At 52.6% G+C, this 18,170-nt stretch overlaps 7 protein-coding genes across 7 annotated transcripts; 3 read left to right on the plus strand and 4 right to left on the minus strand.

The window, feature by feature from the left end:
- Positions 1-133: 133 nt before the first annotated feature.
- On the plus strand, positions 134-2,167 carry INS49_013335 (uncharacterized protein; the record flags this gene model as incomplete). Its single annotated transcript, XM_043174034.1, has 2 exons — positions 134-1,724; positions 1,818-2,167. 2 exons carry the CDS (start codon positions 134-136, stop codon positions 2,165-2,167), a joined length of 1,941 nt encoding a protein of 646 aa, XP_043020979.1.
- A 49-nt stretch (positions 2,168-2,216) lies between these two features.
- Positions 2,217-3,959, minus strand: INS49_013336 (uncharacterized protein; the record flags this gene model as incomplete). The annotated part of the gene is made up of 1 exon (XM_043174035.1): positions 2,217-3,959. One exon carries the CDS (start codon positions 3,957-3,959, stop codon positions 2,217-2,219), a length of 1,743 nt encoding a protein of 580 aa, XP_043020980.1.
- Positions 3,960-6,234: 2,275 nt separating this feature from the next.
- INS49_013337 (uncharacterized protein) lies at positions 6,235-7,199 on the plus strand (the record flags this gene model as incomplete). Its single annotated transcript, XM_043174036.1, has 2 exons — positions 6,235-6,656; positions 7,004-7,199. The coding sequence occupies 2 exons, from the start codon at positions 6,235-6,237 to the stop codon at positions 7,197-7,199; spliced, it is 618 nt and encodes a 205-aa protein (XP_043020981.1).
- A 767-nt stretch (positions 7,200-7,966) lies between these two features.
- Positions 7,967-9,290, minus strand: INS49_013338 (uncharacterized protein; the record flags this gene model as incomplete). The annotated part of the gene is made up of 3 exons (XM_043174037.1): positions 7,967-8,011; positions 8,080-8,116; positions 9,079-9,290. 3 exons carry the CDS (start codon positions 9,288-9,290, stop codon positions 7,967-7,969), a joined length of 294 nt encoding a protein of 97 aa, XP_043020982.1.
- A 3,089-nt stretch (positions 9,291-12,379) lies between these two features.
- Positions 12,380-14,481, plus strand: INS49_013339 (uncharacterized protein; the record flags this gene model as incomplete). Its single annotated transcript, XM_043174038.1, has 5 exons — positions 12,380-12,433; positions 12,521-12,625; positions 12,825-12,956; positions 13,077-13,610; positions 13,975-14,481. The coding sequence occupies 5 exons, from the start codon at positions 12,380-12,382 to the stop codon at positions 14,479-14,481; spliced, it is 1,332 nt and encodes a 443-aa protein (XP_043020983.1).
- A 148-nt stretch (positions 14,482-14,629) lies between these two features.
- Positions 14,630-16,806, minus strand: INS49_013340 (uncharacterized protein; the record flags this gene model as incomplete). Its single annotated transcript, XM_043174039.1, has 4 exons — positions 14,630-15,434; positions 15,495-15,806; positions 15,881-15,975; positions 16,039-16,806. The coding sequence occupies 4 exons, from the start codon at positions 16,804-16,806 to the stop codon at positions 14,630-14,632; spliced, it is 1,980 nt and encodes a 659-aa protein (XP_043020984.1).
- A 267-nt stretch (positions 16,807-17,073) lies between these two features.
- INS49_013341 (uncharacterized protein) lies at positions 17,074-17,640 on the minus strand (the record flags this gene model as incomplete). Its single annotated transcript, XM_043174040.1, has 1 exon — positions 17,074-17,640. The coding sequence occupies one exon, from the start codon at positions 17,638-17,640 to the stop codon at positions 17,074-17,076; it is 567 nt and encodes a 188-aa protein (XP_043020985.1).
- Between the last annotated feature and the right edge of the window lie 530 nt (positions 17,641-18,170).

The following is an 18,170-nucleotide window of genomic DNA, read 5'->3' on the forward strand; positions in this document are numbered from 1 at the left end:
CCACATCCCCGGCCGCCGTCTTCGGTTCTTACATAGAGGTCTACAGGAAGAATAGTATCTCATCGCGTTTCCATGAATTGACCATCAGAGGACAAAGTCTTCGTCAAATCTATTCCGCAACATAAGCGACGCAATGGACACTCTTCAAGGACTCTGGAATCCCGCGCACCTCGAATCGCCAGATCTCAAGTGTTGCCAGTGTGGAGAACCCATCACACAAGACGATACGCTGTCTAGAACCTTTGCTCTGCAACCGAAGGAACCCCTGCACACCATTACTGCTGAAGACAGGCGACATACAGCAGTGATACAAATCCCCTGGTTGTCCGAGACAATCCTGCTTTTCGACAGACATTTTAGATGCCTCCTCTCATCCAAGACAAGATATGTCACCGTCTCCCATGTCTGGCACCCAGAGGTCTCCAAGCTACAGAACGAGTACGCCCAAGCACTTGCCCTCGGCAACCACTCCGAGGACGAGATTGCTTCTGTGGCTCGTCCAGTGCTTGAAGTTCCTGCGCGCATCTATGCAGGCATCCTGGACTCCTTGGGGCCGGGAGAAAAGCAGGGGCCACTCTTGGAAGTGTGGCATGACTACGTCAGCGTGCCACAATGGTGCCACGGGCGCAAAGGCCGCATCATCCAAGCCATACCCGAGCTGTACAGCCACGCCTACTTCGTGGTGCCCTTCTTCTCGGACCTGGCGCCGTCCTCAGTCCAGGCGATGCGCCATGGCCCCTCCACCGAGGAGCGTGTCCGGGGGATCGTCGACGTGTGCAACTCGAGGTGGTTCCGCCGCATCTGGACGGCCATGGAGTGCGTGCAGAGCAGCCAGCTGCGGCCGATGCTGCAGGATTACAAGCTGCTGGAAGGCTTCAGAGAAGGACTTCCATTCTACGACGAGCCGGTCCTGCACTGGGAGGACGAGGTGAGGAAGACGATCAGAGAGCACGTCGTGAGGCTTGCCGGGGTCGGCAGGAATGTGCTGCCTCACATGCTGGGGCCTCTGTCGCCAGTGCGCACCCGGCGTCTCCGCGGCTTGACGGTCCCGTTTGCGCACTGCTTTATCCTCATCTCGAGGAGGCAGGCCACGGTGCCGGTCGACTTTATCCACGCCCTTCTTGGTCTCACTGGGCCGGTGGTGGAGTTCTCCGAGTTGCCGCACAACGACCTTCGCAAGTCCGTGTCCATCATAGCGAAAGCGCGCCTGCGTGCTGGAGACTTCAGCCCTTTATTCTTGATGCCGCGGAAAAGGGACGCTGATGGGATAAGGGAGACTGGATTCGACGAGTTTGGAATGTTTGGCTTGGGAATGCAAGAGTCAAGTCCTACATATCCAGAAATCATTCTGTCCGGTCCTGGCGAGACAATGGCGAGACTTGAAGCGGAAACACTCGGGACAGTGACGATGGCTAAAAGACTCTGGAAGAATACGGATTTCGGGACTTTTCACGAGCTCGTTCGGCGGGTTCTCGACGTCACTGGTCCTGATCCAGACGTGTTTGCAGAAACCGTCTGCTGTCGGTTCTTCGGCGACGACTTGAAACAAGCACGAGAGAGGTTGGGCAAAGAAAACCGCAGATCGCAGCTACGAGTGCACCTAGAGGTCCTCTATGATGAGTATCCAGGGGTGAGCAGGCGCAGGGCTACAGACTACATTGCTCGGCTTCTCATGCTGAATGAAGCGCACAAAGGGAACATTTCGCCAAACGCGATGGATTTTAGTAAGATAATAATGGATTCTCTGTCCCCTTCTTTGTATCTCTTAAAAACTCTTCCGAGATGACACATCCGCTGACGAGTCACTTGCACCGCAGTGAACGTGCATGGCAAAGTAATTCACAGCAGTGATGAGAGGACCATGGTTTGTGTGGACTGCTCCATCTGCCGCCGTCGATTTCTGGTGCAGGTTGGCTTGATCCACCGCACTCCTAGCCTGCCTTCTCAACTCCGGGGCGCTGTGGCATATCGGGTGCCTGGTCTCAAGTACGCTCTCACACATCACGGAGGGGCAGGATGGCTTGTCAAGGATAGCCGCATTGTTGCACGCTTTCTCTGGGCTGCATCCACGTGTGGCTGCCGCAATATTCAAGATGTGGAGCTATCATTCCCTGATGGTTGGCTTCCTGAGCCATGGCAGAATTTGTTTGAGTACGGGGTTAATTAGGGACCTGAATGATAACTAGCTATCGTATTGATCTGCCCTAAAGCAGCGACTAGCTTGTCGCTTCCTTCTTTCTCTGGTTATCTATTAAATGCAGGAGTGGCCCTTTTGGCGCGTCTTCACGATCCAAGAATATCTCAACCATTCTGAGTCCTCCGCATGCCTTCACCTTGTCGTGCTTCAGCACCTCAGCGAGCTCCGCCCACGTTCGAGCAGCGGCAATGTAGGTTTCATCCTCTGCGCCGAAGAACCGAGGAGCCTCTAGATATCGCCACCTAGAAACATCATTGTACTCTTGGTTGCGACCATGTATACATCTTTCAATCGTGTACCCGTCGTTGTTGATTAAAACCACCAAGACGTCAAGTCTATGTCGGATGATCGTTGCCATCTCTTGGGCTGTCATCTGAAAGCTTCCATCCCCGATGAGGAGGATGGTTTGGGCGTCGCCTGACTTGATGCCGTGGTACTTGGAAGATGCCATCAGCTCTCGCTGAGCCATGGCTGCGCCTTGGGCAGCTGGAAGCATGAACCCGATCGAGAGCCAAGTGACAGGGGTGAAGACTCTTGTGTTTGGTGGCAAAGGCATTTCTCGTACGCCATAGCCAGCGGTGCCGGTCTCGCCTAGCACGATATCACCCGGTCGGATGATGTTTGCAAGAGTACGCCACAGCTTATCTTGACTGATTGGGCGTTGGATGCCGGCGAGGCCGTCGATCGGTTCCGGCCGGTCACGAGGCAGTGGAGGATAAGGTTCGTTCTGAGTGATCTTGCTCAAGTCGATGTCCTGGGAAAGTCGAGATGCGATGAATGTAGCAGGAACATCTCGGAAGATCTCGCCTCCGATTTCGACTTGATTCTTCTTGATGAAGATTGTGGTCTGGGAGCTCGGAATTGCCGTGTAACCAAACGTATTGGTGGACGACAAGTGTGGCCCAAAAAACAGGACTAAGTCGGCTTGGTTTATGGTCTCCTGAACTATGTCTTCGTCAAATTTTCCTGCGTAGACGCCGTGAAAATTCGTGCGTGTCTCGTCGAAAAGCCCCTTTCCAAAAGAAGTTGTCCAGGTTGGCCACTTGGTGGTGTCAATGATTGTCTGCACTTGGTCGATGATTCGTAAAGGCCTGCATTCGCCGTCGGCAATGATCACAGCCGTTTTAGCCGTGTTAATTCTGTCCATAATCCTTGCCAAAACTGCGTCCCAAGCAGGGCGAGCAGCCGGCCCATCCACCGAAGTGCTGATCGGTGTCTTTAACCGGTCTGAGGGAAGACTCGCAGTGACTAGGTCTGTGGGGACCTGGATGTAAACCGGTCGACTGTGTAGGAGGCATTCTTGAAGGACCGTGTCGATCTGCTGTGCACTTGTCTGGGGGTCCCATAATGACGTTTGGGCCACGGTGACGTGGGAGCTCATCCGCGCGAATTGTCCATACTCCCCGTCCGCGAAAGTATGGTGAATGAGCAGGCGGCCGTCCTGTGATGCCCTTGGCGGGGCCCCGACGATATGGACGACGGGTGCGAACTCGGCGTAAGAGCCCGCGATGGCGTTGATCGCAGATAGCTCGCCAACTCCGAATGTCGTAACCAGTGCCCCGATGCCCTTTATTCTCGCGTAACCGTCTGCGGCATACGCGGCATTCAGTTCATTCGCATTCCCGACCCAGACGAGCCCGGCAGGTTTCACATAATCCAGTAATTCCAGATTGTAGTCCCCTGGCACTCCGTGTACGGCTCCGACGCCGAGTTGCCGGAGACGAGTGAAGAGATATTCGGCAAGATTTATTGAAGCAGACATTTTGGAAACGGAGATGTCGCTGCGTGCGGGGCAAATAGATGTGATCGATGGCGACAAACCCCTACGGCGGACAGTTGGCTCATCGGTATATATATTTGTGTGTGGGTAACGATCTCCAACCAGGAAGGCCAAAAATGCAGACGTTCCATGATGCCAGACCAAAGGACTTAGCCGAGGCTTTCATCATCCACCAGTGGCCGCCGAAAATGCAAGTGTCTTTCACGCCGAAGCTCCGCTAGAACACGACGCCGCCAATCACCCCCAGACCTTTAAGCACAAATGACCATTACTAAGACCAGACTAGATGAGGCGGATGGAAGGTGCAGAGCACTACCCAATTAATGGAACGGTGCGTGGGTCTTGTCAGTCCTGGAACATATCGGTGAATCGCTCGGTGTCTTCCTAAGGGTTGGCATCCTCCCTACGCCGACTCGCCTCCGATCCGAGTCCGGTCCGACTCCGCCCAAACTTACTCCGCCAAGGTCGCTCACCATGGGCTGCCGGCGACTGGTATGATCTTGCTGGCAATGGTGGCTCAACCCGTGATTCCCTCCCTCAAGACAGCTCGTGCTAAAGTGTTCCGAAACTTGGCTGTCCTGGCCGCGGAAATTGAACGGGGTGCACCAGTCAAGCCAGAGGACCCTAATTATGCTGTGCTTGCTCAAGCCGCCCAGACCGTTCAACGCTTCCTTGATCTCATTCATAATGAGGATCAGAGGCTCAAGGACAGCACAGAAGCCAGTCTGCCCAATCCTCTCGAGGATGATTACACGTGGGCGGCATCTCTAGGGTCAGATATTTGGGATTCTGAGATATCTTTCTGGCAGAGTCTCGCCGACCACCCATCGCCCTTTGCTCAATACTCAATGGCTGCTCATTAATTCACAGCTCTGGTCAATAGATTCATAACATCCTATTGACTATGAATATGACACGAACCTTACAGAACTCAAAAGAAGCCACAGCTTATTCGTTCAACAGGGTCTCCTTTGTAGGGACGTAAAGGAATCGTAGCAAGTCTTAGCTTCTACCGATTATCGAACATTTTGCCGTTTCTATAGGATCTGCCACAATCCAACAGCCGCTTCATTTTCAGAAAATAAGAACATCACTGGGACTGTCACGTAATCAAAACACGGCTTCGGGCCTCTGTCACCCGCGCCTGTACGCGAAAAACACGGACGATCGTCTAACACACGGATCTCGCCGGATTTAATGCTGTCCCTATCTCAACTGCTCGCCAGTGTTGCCAGGGGAGACACTTACGGTTGCAAGACTCAAAAGGAAGAGTTGCAGGGAAGCAGTCGAAGACCCGGCAGAGCCTCGGAAAATGCTTTCCGACTGTTGTGACTGTATCTTTGTCCGACCTCCAAGACCCACTCCGAATGTAATAGCCTTGTCCGATAGCTCCGTGGGCCTCGTTTATTCTGCTTTGAAATCACGCCGATGAACTCAACGCCGATGCACTCGCCGATGCACTCGACGCCGATGACGGTAGGTTTATCGACATTGCGAAGCCCAGATCTGCCTCACTCGAATTCCTTACACCCCTTTTCATTTTCCAAATCTCAGACACAAATTTAAACAAATCTTGTCACAACCTTATGTCTTCTAAAATGCCGTCCTGTCCGCATGTACAAGTCTCATTTAATTTTCTGCCCTCCTCGAAACAACTATCGCAATGACTTTGAGCCAAGATCTTGCCCTCTTTCCAAAAAATCGATCCTTGAGAGGGCTTCTTCCAGCTGGAGCCGCTCCGTACGCTTTCTCAGACTTCTACAAGAGCAGAGTCCACGGAGCAAAGCAGAAAGCACTTAACTGGAACCATCGGCTCAGCACTGAGAGCCAGAACCTGCAGTCATCACCACTCAAAGTAGCCTCTCAAGGCGAGGCATTAAAGAAGCTAATTAATTTAGGCACGGCCCATCCATTTCCTAAATATTTCCCATGGGAGTTTATTATATTTTAATATCTTTAAAATGCTAACCTACTTATTATTAAATGTTATAATATAAATTTAATATTATTAATAAAGGCTTTTAAAGGTAAATTAGCCTATAACTTAATAGTAGCCATAAACTACGGATATTGCGCAGGGTCACCCCAGGCGTTGCGGTTTGTGACCGAGCACGTGGAGCTGGTTCACAACCCCCCGTACGAAGACTGGGAGTGTTGCCTGTCCTGCGGCACCACATCTGCAGTCGATATCGCATTCCGCATTTTGTGCAATCCCGGGGACACCGTGCTGGTTGAGAAATACTCATACTCTGGAACCATGTCTTCGGCAAAAGCACAAGGCCTGAAAACACTTGGTATCGAAATGGACGACCTGGGCCTGGTGCCTGAAGACCTTGACCAGAAGTTAGAGAACTGGGGTCGCGCAAGCGGGAGAAAGCCATTCGTACTCTACATGATACCGACAGGTCAAAATCCCACCGGCACGACGCAGAGCCTGCAACGTCGAAAGGCCATATACGACATTGCCGAGCGACATGACCTTTACATACTTGAGGATGACCCTTATTACTTCCTTCAAGTACACCACGCCGCCTCAGGCTTGAAGAACAAACCGCGGGTTGGAGTTGAGACAGCTGAAGAGTACATCAAGTCACTCCCCGCCTCGTACCTCTCCATGGATACTTCTGGCCGTGTTCTCCGTATGGACACCGCGTCCAAGATCCTGGCCCCCGGCCTGAGGTGTGGCTGGGTAGTAGGATGCGCCCACAGATTATCGAGAAGTTCGTAGGCTATTCTGAGGTCGGAGTTTTGTCTCCCAGTGGACCGTCACAGGTCATGGTGTACAAACTTCTGGACGAGACGTGGGGTCACGAGGGCTTCTTCAGCTGGTTGAGGTCATTGTCAGCACAATATCGCAGCCGCCGTGACGGCTTCGTAGAAGCATGCAGGCGCTATCTGCCACCGAGCATTTGCCAATGGAAGGTGCCAGAGGTAGGAATGTTTTTTTGGGTCCAAATCGACACTTCGGGTCTTTCGGAACCGCAAAGTGCCGAGTCCCGACCAAGCTGTCCGGATATTGAGGACAGGATCTACAAGAGAGCCCATGACAACGGTGTCCTGGTTAGCAAAGGAAGCTGGTTCAGTTCCGATGTTGACGCGACAGATGAAATCTACTTCCGCCTGACGTTTGCTACGGCACCGGCCAAGGAACTGGCTGAAGCTGTTGAAAGGTTCGCAGACGCAGTGCGGTCAGAGGTTCTTCATGATCAAAGTCTCCATTAGGAGACTCGAGGTGGAGGTGAGTAGTCCAGCCCAAGGAATCCTGAGGCTGTTTAACAAGATAGAATTCCAGGCGCACTTAAAGCATCCCATGTTTATGACTCTGCGAATGCGACGCAAGCGAGCCGCCATGGTTCGACATGATGGCCAACCAGGGTCAAGATTAGCGTATCACTACCACACAATAAAGAATGAAACAGCGGTCTAGACATCAACCCTGAGTGACTGAGGCCCATCTTACTCTCAGAAGATAAAGTTTGACACACCACGTGCAAGTAATCGGTGACTGTCCAATTGAGCTCCGGAGGGATCAGAGTGTTAAAGGCCAATGGTTGTTAAATACCTACGTAATGTGCGCCACCACCTGCGTGTGTAGCCGTGGAGCTTTTCGGTATCTAATGTTGACAGGTGCCGATTGCGCTGTTCCAATGGACCACGCCCCTTCCCCCCCTTTTTGTTCCATTTCACTAGCCCTGGGCCACCGCAATGCTTCTGGTTTGGTGAGTGATCATGTTCAGGACACGGGACGCTGCGGTCTGACCAGGGTCCACTCTGATGCAGGCAACTTAAGGAATTGTGATGCGGCAGACGATGAGACAACACCGTTAGCTAGTACCTGCACTTTTTCCCCAGATGTAGTTCAAAGTCCCAGTGAAATAGCAGTCTAGTGATGTGAAAGTAGAACATGGACGATCAACTCCGCCGGGGTGGTGCTTTTGACAGCGCAAGACCGGGAGATGCAAGGATATCCCACCGGGTCAAGACGGAAATCAGGGGGCGTCTTGGCCTCCCTTGGAAGAAAGGTTGTCGTATTTCTAGGAAGAGGTCAGCACTTTTAGTCAATGGTCAATTTGCGCAAGTGCGTCTGGATAGCAAAACTTACCTGGCGCTGCATGATCTCGTCCTTGGTAGGAGGGCCCCTGCGAGGCGAGTCAGTCCTCTGTGAGGACTGTGTGATATTCATTAGAGTATGAAGCAGGAAGAGACGACGGGGAGAAGAGAGGCCATGCTATCACGCGATTTGACGTTCGTCGTGGTGGTGGGTGTGTAGTGGTGGGCGAGGGTTTTGTGGGAAGTCTCAGCTGGAGGGCAATGAGTCTAGTCTGCTTGCGAACAAGGCTGCAGGGAGGGCATGCGTGGGTTTAAGAGCAGGTGGGGCAGCTCAAGGTAGCCAAGCTACTTGTCAACAGCCAAACAAGACTTCAAGTTCAGACGTTCGGTGACAGCGTTTGCAATGCCACGCCATGCCATTGAAGGCGTTTGCTTCGTGCAGAAGCTTCAAGGGCGGCAAGTATAGGATTTCCAACAGAGCTGCCGATTGATCGTATGCAATTTAAAGTAATGTTCATGCCTCACTCATGTAGAAAGGTCTTCACTTGCGTATTGATTCAAGTATTGGGATCCTAAGAAAGTAGCCAAAAAAGTCTATTCCACTGAGTGCGAATGTAATTATCTCCATATTAGTGAACTGCGTCCTTCCTGATTAACTTTATTCAAATTTACGCGCTCCTGAGAGAAGAAATATCTTCGTGCTGCTCTGAATGCCGACCAGAGGCAAGATTGCCGAACTCCCATATCACACTTAAGCCGTTCTATTGCCTTCGACCCTCGACCCCCCCCCCTCATGCTTCCTTATCTAGTTGCGACTCGACTCGAAGGATTTGACCTCGTGATGTCCAGAACTTGACAGCATGCATTTAGATTGCTATAGTGTGGTGGGGACGTGAATCACCACAGTATTGCCATTATAGTCATAGCACACGAATGTCATGTGGTCTCGAAGGTCGGATTCGGAACGGTGCCCAGTCTCCCTATGGAACACGAGCTTAGAGTCAGCACTGAAATTTATAGCTTTGTATGCATGAGCACATCTCTCACATACCTTACGCAGAGTTCTCTAGCTGCCTGAGGAAACTGGCCGCGCCATGCCTGGATCACAGCGGCGGCACGTCTGCCGATATCCTCCGCAGTGTCCTCCGGCCGCCACCAATCTGAGGTCACTGTCGCCACTGAGAGCGTGTATGTTGCTCCATCTTTGTTAATGGATTGGATAAAGATCTTTTGTTTAATCACATTGGCCGTGTTGGACGACATCTCAAATGTTGGGGCTGTACTAGCAATAGAATTTATGTTTTGCGCTTGTGGTGCTTCTTCTGAAAGGCCTGTAGCTGTGTAAAAATTCAAAAAGGCCTTTCCTGAAGTCGTACGCGATTCTATCGATTCTTTTATAAGAACTTTGTTGCCAACCAGTCACGACGTACTCAAACTCATCTCTCGACGGTCATATGGATTTTGAAGCAGTAAACTCGTGTGACTGAGTAGCTTGTCACTTTCAGGTGCAAAGATGATCACCGGAAGGTGTACGGGATTGAAATTCAAACATTCCAAGGCAGTCTTGTCGCGTCACACCCAGAACATCCTGCGCATACGGTGTTGAGCATTTCAAGCTTATAGAGAAACGTCACGTACAACCATACATCGGGCTTCATTGATCCGTAATAGCAGTGACATATTCACACAATCACTTCTGCATCTTTAACAGCGAGTGGGTAGGTCGTAGTTCGCTTTTCAATGCGTATTGGCGTCCGCTCCGCCAAAGGTAAGAGCAAAAGGTCACTGTAGTACAGTATCTATATTTGTCTATTCAAGGAGACTATAATAAGTTGTTGTTAGTTCTCCGAGAGAGGAAGTTGCCTCGGCTACAACCTCTCCGGCCCAAATCCGAGTGGCGTGGTGCCGGGTGCCGGAGCTACTGCTTCAGTGGTAGGAATTGTGTTCCAGGACGGACGCAGACGGCCCCCGGGTAAGAGCAGACTCATGTGCAGTTGGATATTACCATAGATTAGGCACGTGCTACGTGGAGAGAACCTCAGTGCCGAGCGACATAGGTGTTCCCGTCTTTGGTGATAGGTGGAATTCACCTATCTCGGCTGTGTGGGTAGGATACTTGAACCGATGATGTGCAAACTAGACGTCTGTGACCGTATTAGCGCTTTGAAATATGTAGAAGGTAGACTTATTGGGTCGTGTAATGCCAGTTGATCTCACTCGGGTGTTTCCCATTACCATCGGCGGAGCCATTGCATGGAATAATCGTAGCGATGTGGTCTGTCACATAGTAACATCCGATGGCAATGATGTATCAAGGAGCGGCAATAACAGTGGAAACAGTTTCACAGATGATTTTAAGTGATCTCATTATGACTAGTAGGCGTGGGCGATGATGAATGAAGTTGTCGTTTGCCAATGTGTGACGACAAGTCTTTGAGTGAGTGGGATTTGACGAAAACCACACTATCTCACACTGAAATTCCCCCCTTGCTTGCTTTTCCATACGACGCCTCCATCAGCTGCAAACTGTCTTACACTCCTTAGATCTATCAAGATGTATCGTCTTTTCCGTTTTGGTCAAGTTCTAAAGGGTAAGGATGGGCAGTATCGGATTGCCCAGTAGATGCAGTAATCGGTGTGTATTGCGAAGCTCGTCGACTCCTCTAAGACACTGGCAGGACTTTTCCAAATTTGCCTTTGAAACACAAAACAAGGAATCTGACGTAATCATGATTGTACATCATCATCATCATCAAGTCGCCAACGAGAACGTAATCTGTGACAGCTGAGTGGAAATTACCACAAATCAGGCCATTTCGTGGAGAGATGATCGACCTTGAGAGACCTTTCGCCATGCTTCGTTATATTTGAGGCAACCTGTATCATTCATATATGAGCAAAGGTCTCAACAGCAAGGAGCTAAAGGAAGCATCCAGATCGATCTTCGAAACCCAAAGGGCCTTGCACAGTGAAGGGGATGTATGTAGCTGAGCCGACCACTGACAGCTGAAGCGACACTCACCAGCAGCAAGTTTCAGGCGACTGAGCGGTAAACAATGTCCAGCTCGAGCACTAGCTGACCGATCTTGATCCCAATGCAATCGGAAATCAACTCATAGAGGTACAGCTAGCCGCTGCTGATGGCCCAAACTCAAAGAACCAAAGTTCTGTGTACGCCCGCCAAGGAGTCACCGTCGGCTCGCCAATGCGGCGAAGCCCTGAGTCACTGCTCGAACTCTCTCGGATGCAAGGACAGATGCGTGGTAGCCTTGCTCACTCTCATGTCCGCTGTGAGTCCTTACTATCTTTCCACACTCCCGAGCTCATCAGCCTCATCTAAGACCACATTTTCTAGATCTCAGAACCACCGAACACAACATTAAACCCGAGATAGAATCAGAAGAATACTATAGCTAGGCTGCAGGCTTAGCCACGCACATACAGGACGTTCAAATATTGAAGATAATACTATGTTGTGATTTATTCCAGCTACCTTGGATACTTCATTGTCCGTGGGGCCCTCGGTAATATGTGGGGAATGTGGGCTGATAACATGTGGAGAATTTTCGCCTGCTGGGAAGGTGTAATGTAGGCAACATACTTTCTTCGGCTATATCCCTGAGCACCTGCATTTAATACGGTGGACCCTGAACTCCTACTTTGAACGGTCCGTAGTATCCGGACTGCTGCTCTCGGGTACTCGGTGTTGCAAATACAGGGGGTCCCATTCGTTGTGCCGGCATCTAATGTGCCTGCTTAATCTTGGTACTTAACTACGGCAGACCATGTTGTAATGTGCCCGAAAGACTGCTCCCTGGAAAAAGTAAACCGGGATCCCGCGTTGAGCAGACCGCCTACTAGCTGCCGCAGCTAAAATTCTTCTCACAAGCAGCTACTTCATCCTTCATGATGTGGATTCTTTGGGCTTACGCACTGGTCCTGGTGCCCCTTTGGTGGACCATTAGCAGCGCAGTTGGCTTCGCAAAAAACTACAAGATCGCCCGGCGGATGGGGCTGCCCATTGTTGTGAGCCCCGTACATACAACAAATCCAATATGGTTGATGTTGCAGCCTACTATGGGCTCAGCGCTTCTAAAATTCCCCTTCGGTCTGTGCAAGTGGGTTAGGTACAGTGAGTCTCGCTTTGAATCCAGTGGTTAAAACACTTGCTCCATATGTACTGCAGTCACTCTGTTTGCACGGTGCTAACATGGTTGATGTTGCTGTAAGATCGAGTTGCGTGGATTTGGGATGACCAAGAGTTAGTATATCCCACGATTAGGGGCTAGGACGATGTTCAGATGCTTTTGTCCAGCATCATTTCATTGGCTAATTCTTGTAAACTCAGTGCCATGCATCAAGAGTACGGCAAGACTTTTGTCCATGTGACGCCCAAGAAGCTTGAAGTACGTAGTCCCTCACATAACAACCCGTCTTGAAACCCACACGGGGCATTGTTGGTGAGACATGACTGCTGACCCCTCCGCACACAGATACGCACAGCAGACCTGAGCGTTATCAGGTTCATCTACTCAAAGAGAAAATCCTTCGAAAAGGCGCCGGACTCCATGCCCATCACTTTGCTGAACCCTAGCATTGTAAGTCAATACTGTATCCAACATTCCTGATCTTACATCTTCAAAAATCTTGGGAAGCTCCTCAAGCGACTTGCCTCAGGGCGGCGGGTGGTCGTCGAGGCTCGGGTGTTGGAACTATTTGCAAGAAGCATTACTGCCGGGAATTATGCCCGCCATTCCCGCGTAGCAAACCGATGGCTGACCGAAAGCTCGTTTCTAGACGTCTGTGACCGGCGCTGACTGGCAACGACACCGGCGTATCACTGCTCCTCCGTTCAACGAGCAGAACATGCAGCGAGTCTGGTTTGCGTCGCTGCGACAGGCAGTTGGGCTCTGCGACTGGTGGATCTCTGTAAGTATTATCCTTACGAGATTGATGCCACTATCTTATGTCATTGGTCTTCACCAGGCACCAAAAAGACCTGTCCAGACTGTCAAAATTTAGCGATGTGCTAATTGATAACGACACCAGGATAAGGAAGGAATCGAAGATGCAAACGGAGATACGATGGCACTCGCGCTCAACGTCCTCGCCTCCGCCGGCCTGGGCCACTCGTGGCCTTTCGTAGGGACAGGAAAAACGAGCAAGGACGGCGTCGGCTCTTTCTCGACAGAATGGCGGGCGACATTGCTCCCGATTCTGACCAGCGTCCGGACGCTCGCCCTGACGCCGCGGTGGCTGTATGACGCCCCCGAGGACTCAAAGCTGCTGAACCACCTGGTCCCGGGGTTCGTGCGCGACCACGTCCTGCGGGCGAAGAAGTACCGCGGCCTCATGCGCCGGCTCGTCGCGGAGCGTAAGGCTGAGGTGGCTTCCGGGGAGGCGACGGACTCCATTTTCCTGAATGCGATGATAGCGAGGTCCGAGGACATGCAGAGGGAGCTGGAGGCCGGCGGGAAGCAGGGCATGGCTAACATGCCGGGCATGCACCTGGGCGGTATGTCGGATGAGGAGCTGCTCTCCAACATCTTTGCGTACCATATCGGAGGCCTCGAAACAACTGCGGTGAGTGACGATCCGCATTCGCCTTACTGAAGCCTGAACCAGCCTTGGCCCCATTACATGTCATCGAAAACATGTGCTAATATCCGGGCTTCCTGAATTATAGCATACCCTTCTATACACATTCAACATTCTCTCAGTCGAGCCACAATGGCAGCAATGGACGCAGCAGGAACTGGACATGAATTTTCAGGACTCATCTGACCCATTGACCTGGGACTACGAAAGCTTCCCGAGGCTAAAGCGGTGCAGAGCTGTATTTGTAAGTGTTCCCAGTGGCCGCCCTCTTTGGCGAGTAGAGCCAAAAGAGAATGCCGTGAATATCGCAGTCGACTAAGCTAACCATCTGTCACTATGCCAGTACGAGATGCTGCGCCTGTTCCCCGGAGTTCCCGACCACCAGAAAGACGTCCTGGGCGAGGGCGCCGAGATCCCCGTCGACGGCCGCACCGTCTTTGTGCCAGCCGGCAGCGAGGTGTTCGCGTCGGCCGTCTCCGTGCACGTCATGCCCGAGTACTGGGGGCCCGACAGTAAAGAATTCAGGCCGGCCCGGTGGATCACGGCCTCAGATAGTGGTGGTGCCGAGGGCGAGGGCGAGGAGCTTGCACAGCCCCCGGTGGCCAAGGAAACGTTCTTCCCGTGGTCACTCGGCCAGCGCGACTGCCCGGGGAAGAAGTTCTCGCAGGTGGAGTTCGTGGCGGTATTGGCCTGCGTGCTCCGGTTCTACCGGATCGAATGTCTCCCCATTCACGAGGGCGAGACTCTCGAAGAAAAGAGGAGTCGGGTCTGGGCTTGGTCCAGGGACAGTGGGGTGGAGCTATCCTTAAACTTCAAGGAGCCGAACAAGTATGGGATTCGACTTGCGAGGCGTTAAGTAGCTTTGGGAATCTGCAGGCTTGGAGATTCTCAGGTGTAAACTTATTCTTCCACATTACCTCAGGCTATCAGATTCCCTCAAAAGAATATGCCGAGCCTAGTACACTTCATGCATTCTCATGGTTCTCAGGGATTGCCAGATTCGCTCAAATCAGCACCAAATCAACCAAGTCAAAGTGCGCGGCTTCGTCCTCCTTGATGGGCCGGTAGGCAATTCCATGCCCAACACGGCGGAAATGCGCCTTGTGACCGGGAACCTCCTCGAGCAAAAGTACTCCCGGCACTTTGCCGTCCGCTCCCAGGACGCTGGTTGACAACATCCAGTACCCGTGAGCGTGATCTCGCTCAAAGTCTAGGGCAAATCGGGTATCGCGCATGCGTGTCGCCTGGGGACCAATGTCGATCTCGACACTAGATGGGTTGTACTGCACACGAGCGAGGAAGGCTCGGATCCTCAGCCCTCCTCGGGCCTTGGCCTCCATGGGATCGTCATAACCGTTGTGCATGTTAACTGCCAGAACCTCGTACGCTCCGCAATCAATTCCTTCACGGGCCTTGAATCTGAACTCAATCGGCCCGTCGACATTCGCCCAGCTCCAGCTTGGAGCCTGGGGCTCCGCTGTCTTCTTCAACACCGAAAAAGATGATGCCAACGGGCTCTGTTGGGACCCAATGTGCCGAATCGGCCGAGCACCCCAGAATAGCCCGACGACCAAATCCTCCTCCCAAAGCCCGGCGACATAGGCACCTCTGGGGTCGAGGGATCGGAATTGGTAGGCCACTCCGGCAATAGCAGGAAACTTGTCCGTTTTGACTGTGAGGTCACGGCTGCTGAAGTCCTCAACCACGGCATACCAATCATGGAAGTCCGCGGCCGAACGACTCGGACCACTGAACTTCTTCCGCGAGGACACAAAGTCTTGTTTAGACAAGCCGAATGCTCCGTCCGGCCTGTTACTGTTCTCGATCCCGACCTCACCACTTACTTCCGTGTAGATAGCCTGCTGTCACTCCCATACCATCTGCTCGCGGCCAAAGTGCAGAAGGGCGGGAGATAATAGTCTTTCCTGCAGGCACCAGCCTCGGGAGTCCAGGGCGGATCGCTGCATTACATCCACGACTTTGAGAGGATCTTTGCATACGGAGAATTCGGAGCCTAATTCGACGTGGGTCCGACGCGGGGAGTCAAGGAAGCCCTCGGTACTCTTGACGGCGTCCAGCACGGAAATGGTGACGACGGCTCCGCTGTAGTAAGAAGCCATCTTGGCAGCTTCCGCGAACCAGTCCTCGGGGGAGTCTTGGATGATACATATCGCGTCAATCCTGAGCACACAAATATCAAATTTTAAAATCAGCAGTCGGCTGCGAAGCGTGAGGTCTCCATGGCTGGGACTCACCAAACGTAACGAAGGCCCAACTCTCTAGTGACAGAGATAGCGTCCAAGAAGTTTTGGGGAAGCCTGTCCACCGGCAGCCCTATCAACGTATACTCCTGTAGCAATGCATTGGTAGTTTTGCAGGGGATGTTATCTCCTCAGCAGTGACTCAATGCCACGTAGGGCGTTGTTTCGCCGTTTGAGACGTGGATCCTAGGAACGTTATGAGATGAAACACCAATTTCAACGACCCTCGTCGGCAGCTTGCTAGGCAGACGAGCACAAGACGAATGGCTTCCAGTACAATCCTTGAGCCAATGGCGGGCCGTATCAAACGGATCTCGGCTCCGGGCACTTTCCGGAACGGCGCGGTCGAATGTGAGCCTCCTCCCCCCGACCTCATACTCCTGCAGACGGCCCGCGGAGCTCGAGTCGTAGGGACGGTTCTGCACGATGCGGAATTCATGCGGCTCCCACTGTCCCTTGTACCAGAAGGCGGATTTAGAGGACTTCCAGGTGGCAACAAACGCGCAAGGCGAGTGCAGGAAGGTTTCGTACAGGGCGAGATGCGACAGGAAGTCGGGATTTGCTGCATCGGCACCGGAGCCGAAATCGTCGAGGAAGAGGCGGCATAGGCGACACGTCTGAGCACTGGTCCGAAGCTCGTCGAACGTGTCGAGATGCCGGAAGACTGGGTGTCGGGAGGAGAAGCCCCGTCGAACCCATCTCGACGGCTTTGGGGTGTCTTCCAATCGGAATTTGCAATTGTTGATGTCATGTGCGTTATACATACACCTTTCAGCACTTGTTCCGCCATAATCACAACCGCCCCCGCGCTCCTTAGTGACCGCGTCGTATTGCTGTATCAGCACCATGTCCTTCAAAGGCTTGCCGACCATGTCGAAGGCGTTTCCAGGATCGGCGACGCCCGCCCGCGATGTTTCCATCGGCAAACTCTGGCAGCCTCGTTCACAGCTCGACACCTTGGATGTATCAAATCCCACTGTTCAACCTAGGTGGCTCACTGAGGCGTCGATGATTGGCAGGTGAGAGCTAAACGAACGAGGTTCGTACCTATTACAGAGCTTGGACTGCGCGTGTGCAGCTTTCACCGGTCATATGGACCGGGCGAAATCCAGCCCAACAAGTCCGAGAGCCGTCCCTCATCTCCCAGAGTCCAGGCGATGAATTCAACCGCAACCAGCCATCGCCCGTCAACAACTCCGCACAACAGCAATCATCTCGAACTCAGCAACGCCAGCACTCCCGCCCTCGATGATGTCAACGTCCCCAAACCCTTCCAAGCCTTGAAAGCAGCCCCCAAAGACCTCCCAGTCCGCACGCGGCCCAAGCCAGAGCACGACCCGCAGCGACGTCGGCCGCGCCGCCAGATATCGGGTGACCAGGCCCGGTTCGCGAGGGTAGACGAAGAGCAGCGCGTCGGCTGCGTCGAGGAGTGGGGACAGCTCCCATGTGCCCCTGACGGTGGCGGAGTGTTGCTCGGGGAGGTATTTGTTCACGGGGGCTGTAGCTGGGGGCGAGCGGACTTCCACGCCTTGGATTGTGAACGTGGATGTGGATTCGGGGAGAGAAGTGAGGTGCTTCAGGAGGTGGGCCTCTAAGAGGCCGCTGCCGCTGCCGACTGAGAGGATGAGGTTGTTGTTGCTGTTTGGGCCATTGGTGATCAGGATGCTTGTGAGTGTGTTGATGAGTTTGGTGGAGATGCTGAGGCAGAAATATGGATGGCGGGTCGGGGTGTCACTGAGCTTGGGGAGGTCCATTTGTGGTGGTGATGTGAATGCATCGATGGCTCACAGTCGTTTTACACCTCATGCATTCTCGGATTCGCAAAACACTGAAGGAGGCAGTTGGTAACCCAATTTTGTTACCCAGTCAGGGTAAGACCCTGAAAGGGACAGGTTCCACCCCCACACTGGCAGCTGTGGCTTCTCCCAACCTGGCCGCTTACTACCCACAGCCTCAACTAGCGATAATGTATTGCTTTGGGTAACACAAAGGCACGTCACATTATGCACAAGTGGACAAATCTAAGCCTCCTCTACCGTACCAGCAGCATGCAGGCCGGTGAGAATTTTTCTTTCTGTCATTGGTCCACGTTGCAGCCTGGCGATGACACTGAACTATGTCTCAAAGCGACTCTGCTTTTCCACAAAGATCGTCCGTCCATCGTGAACTGTACCCTAAAAAGGTGTATACTCGTCATCTTCCAAGTTCCACAATCTCTCCGCTCCAGTTCCAGTTGCAACATCGCCACGGTCCATTATCCACGCAGTTCATGACCAACGGAACT

The sequence above is a fragment of the Diaporthe citri genome (assembly GCF_014595645.1).
Source record: "Diaporthe citri strain NFHF-8-4 chromosome Unknown scaffold_7, whole genome shotgun sequence".
NCBI classification, from domain to species: Eukaryota; Fungi; Ascomycota; class Sordariomycetes; order Diaporthales; family Diaporthaceae; genus Diaporthe; species Diaporthe citri.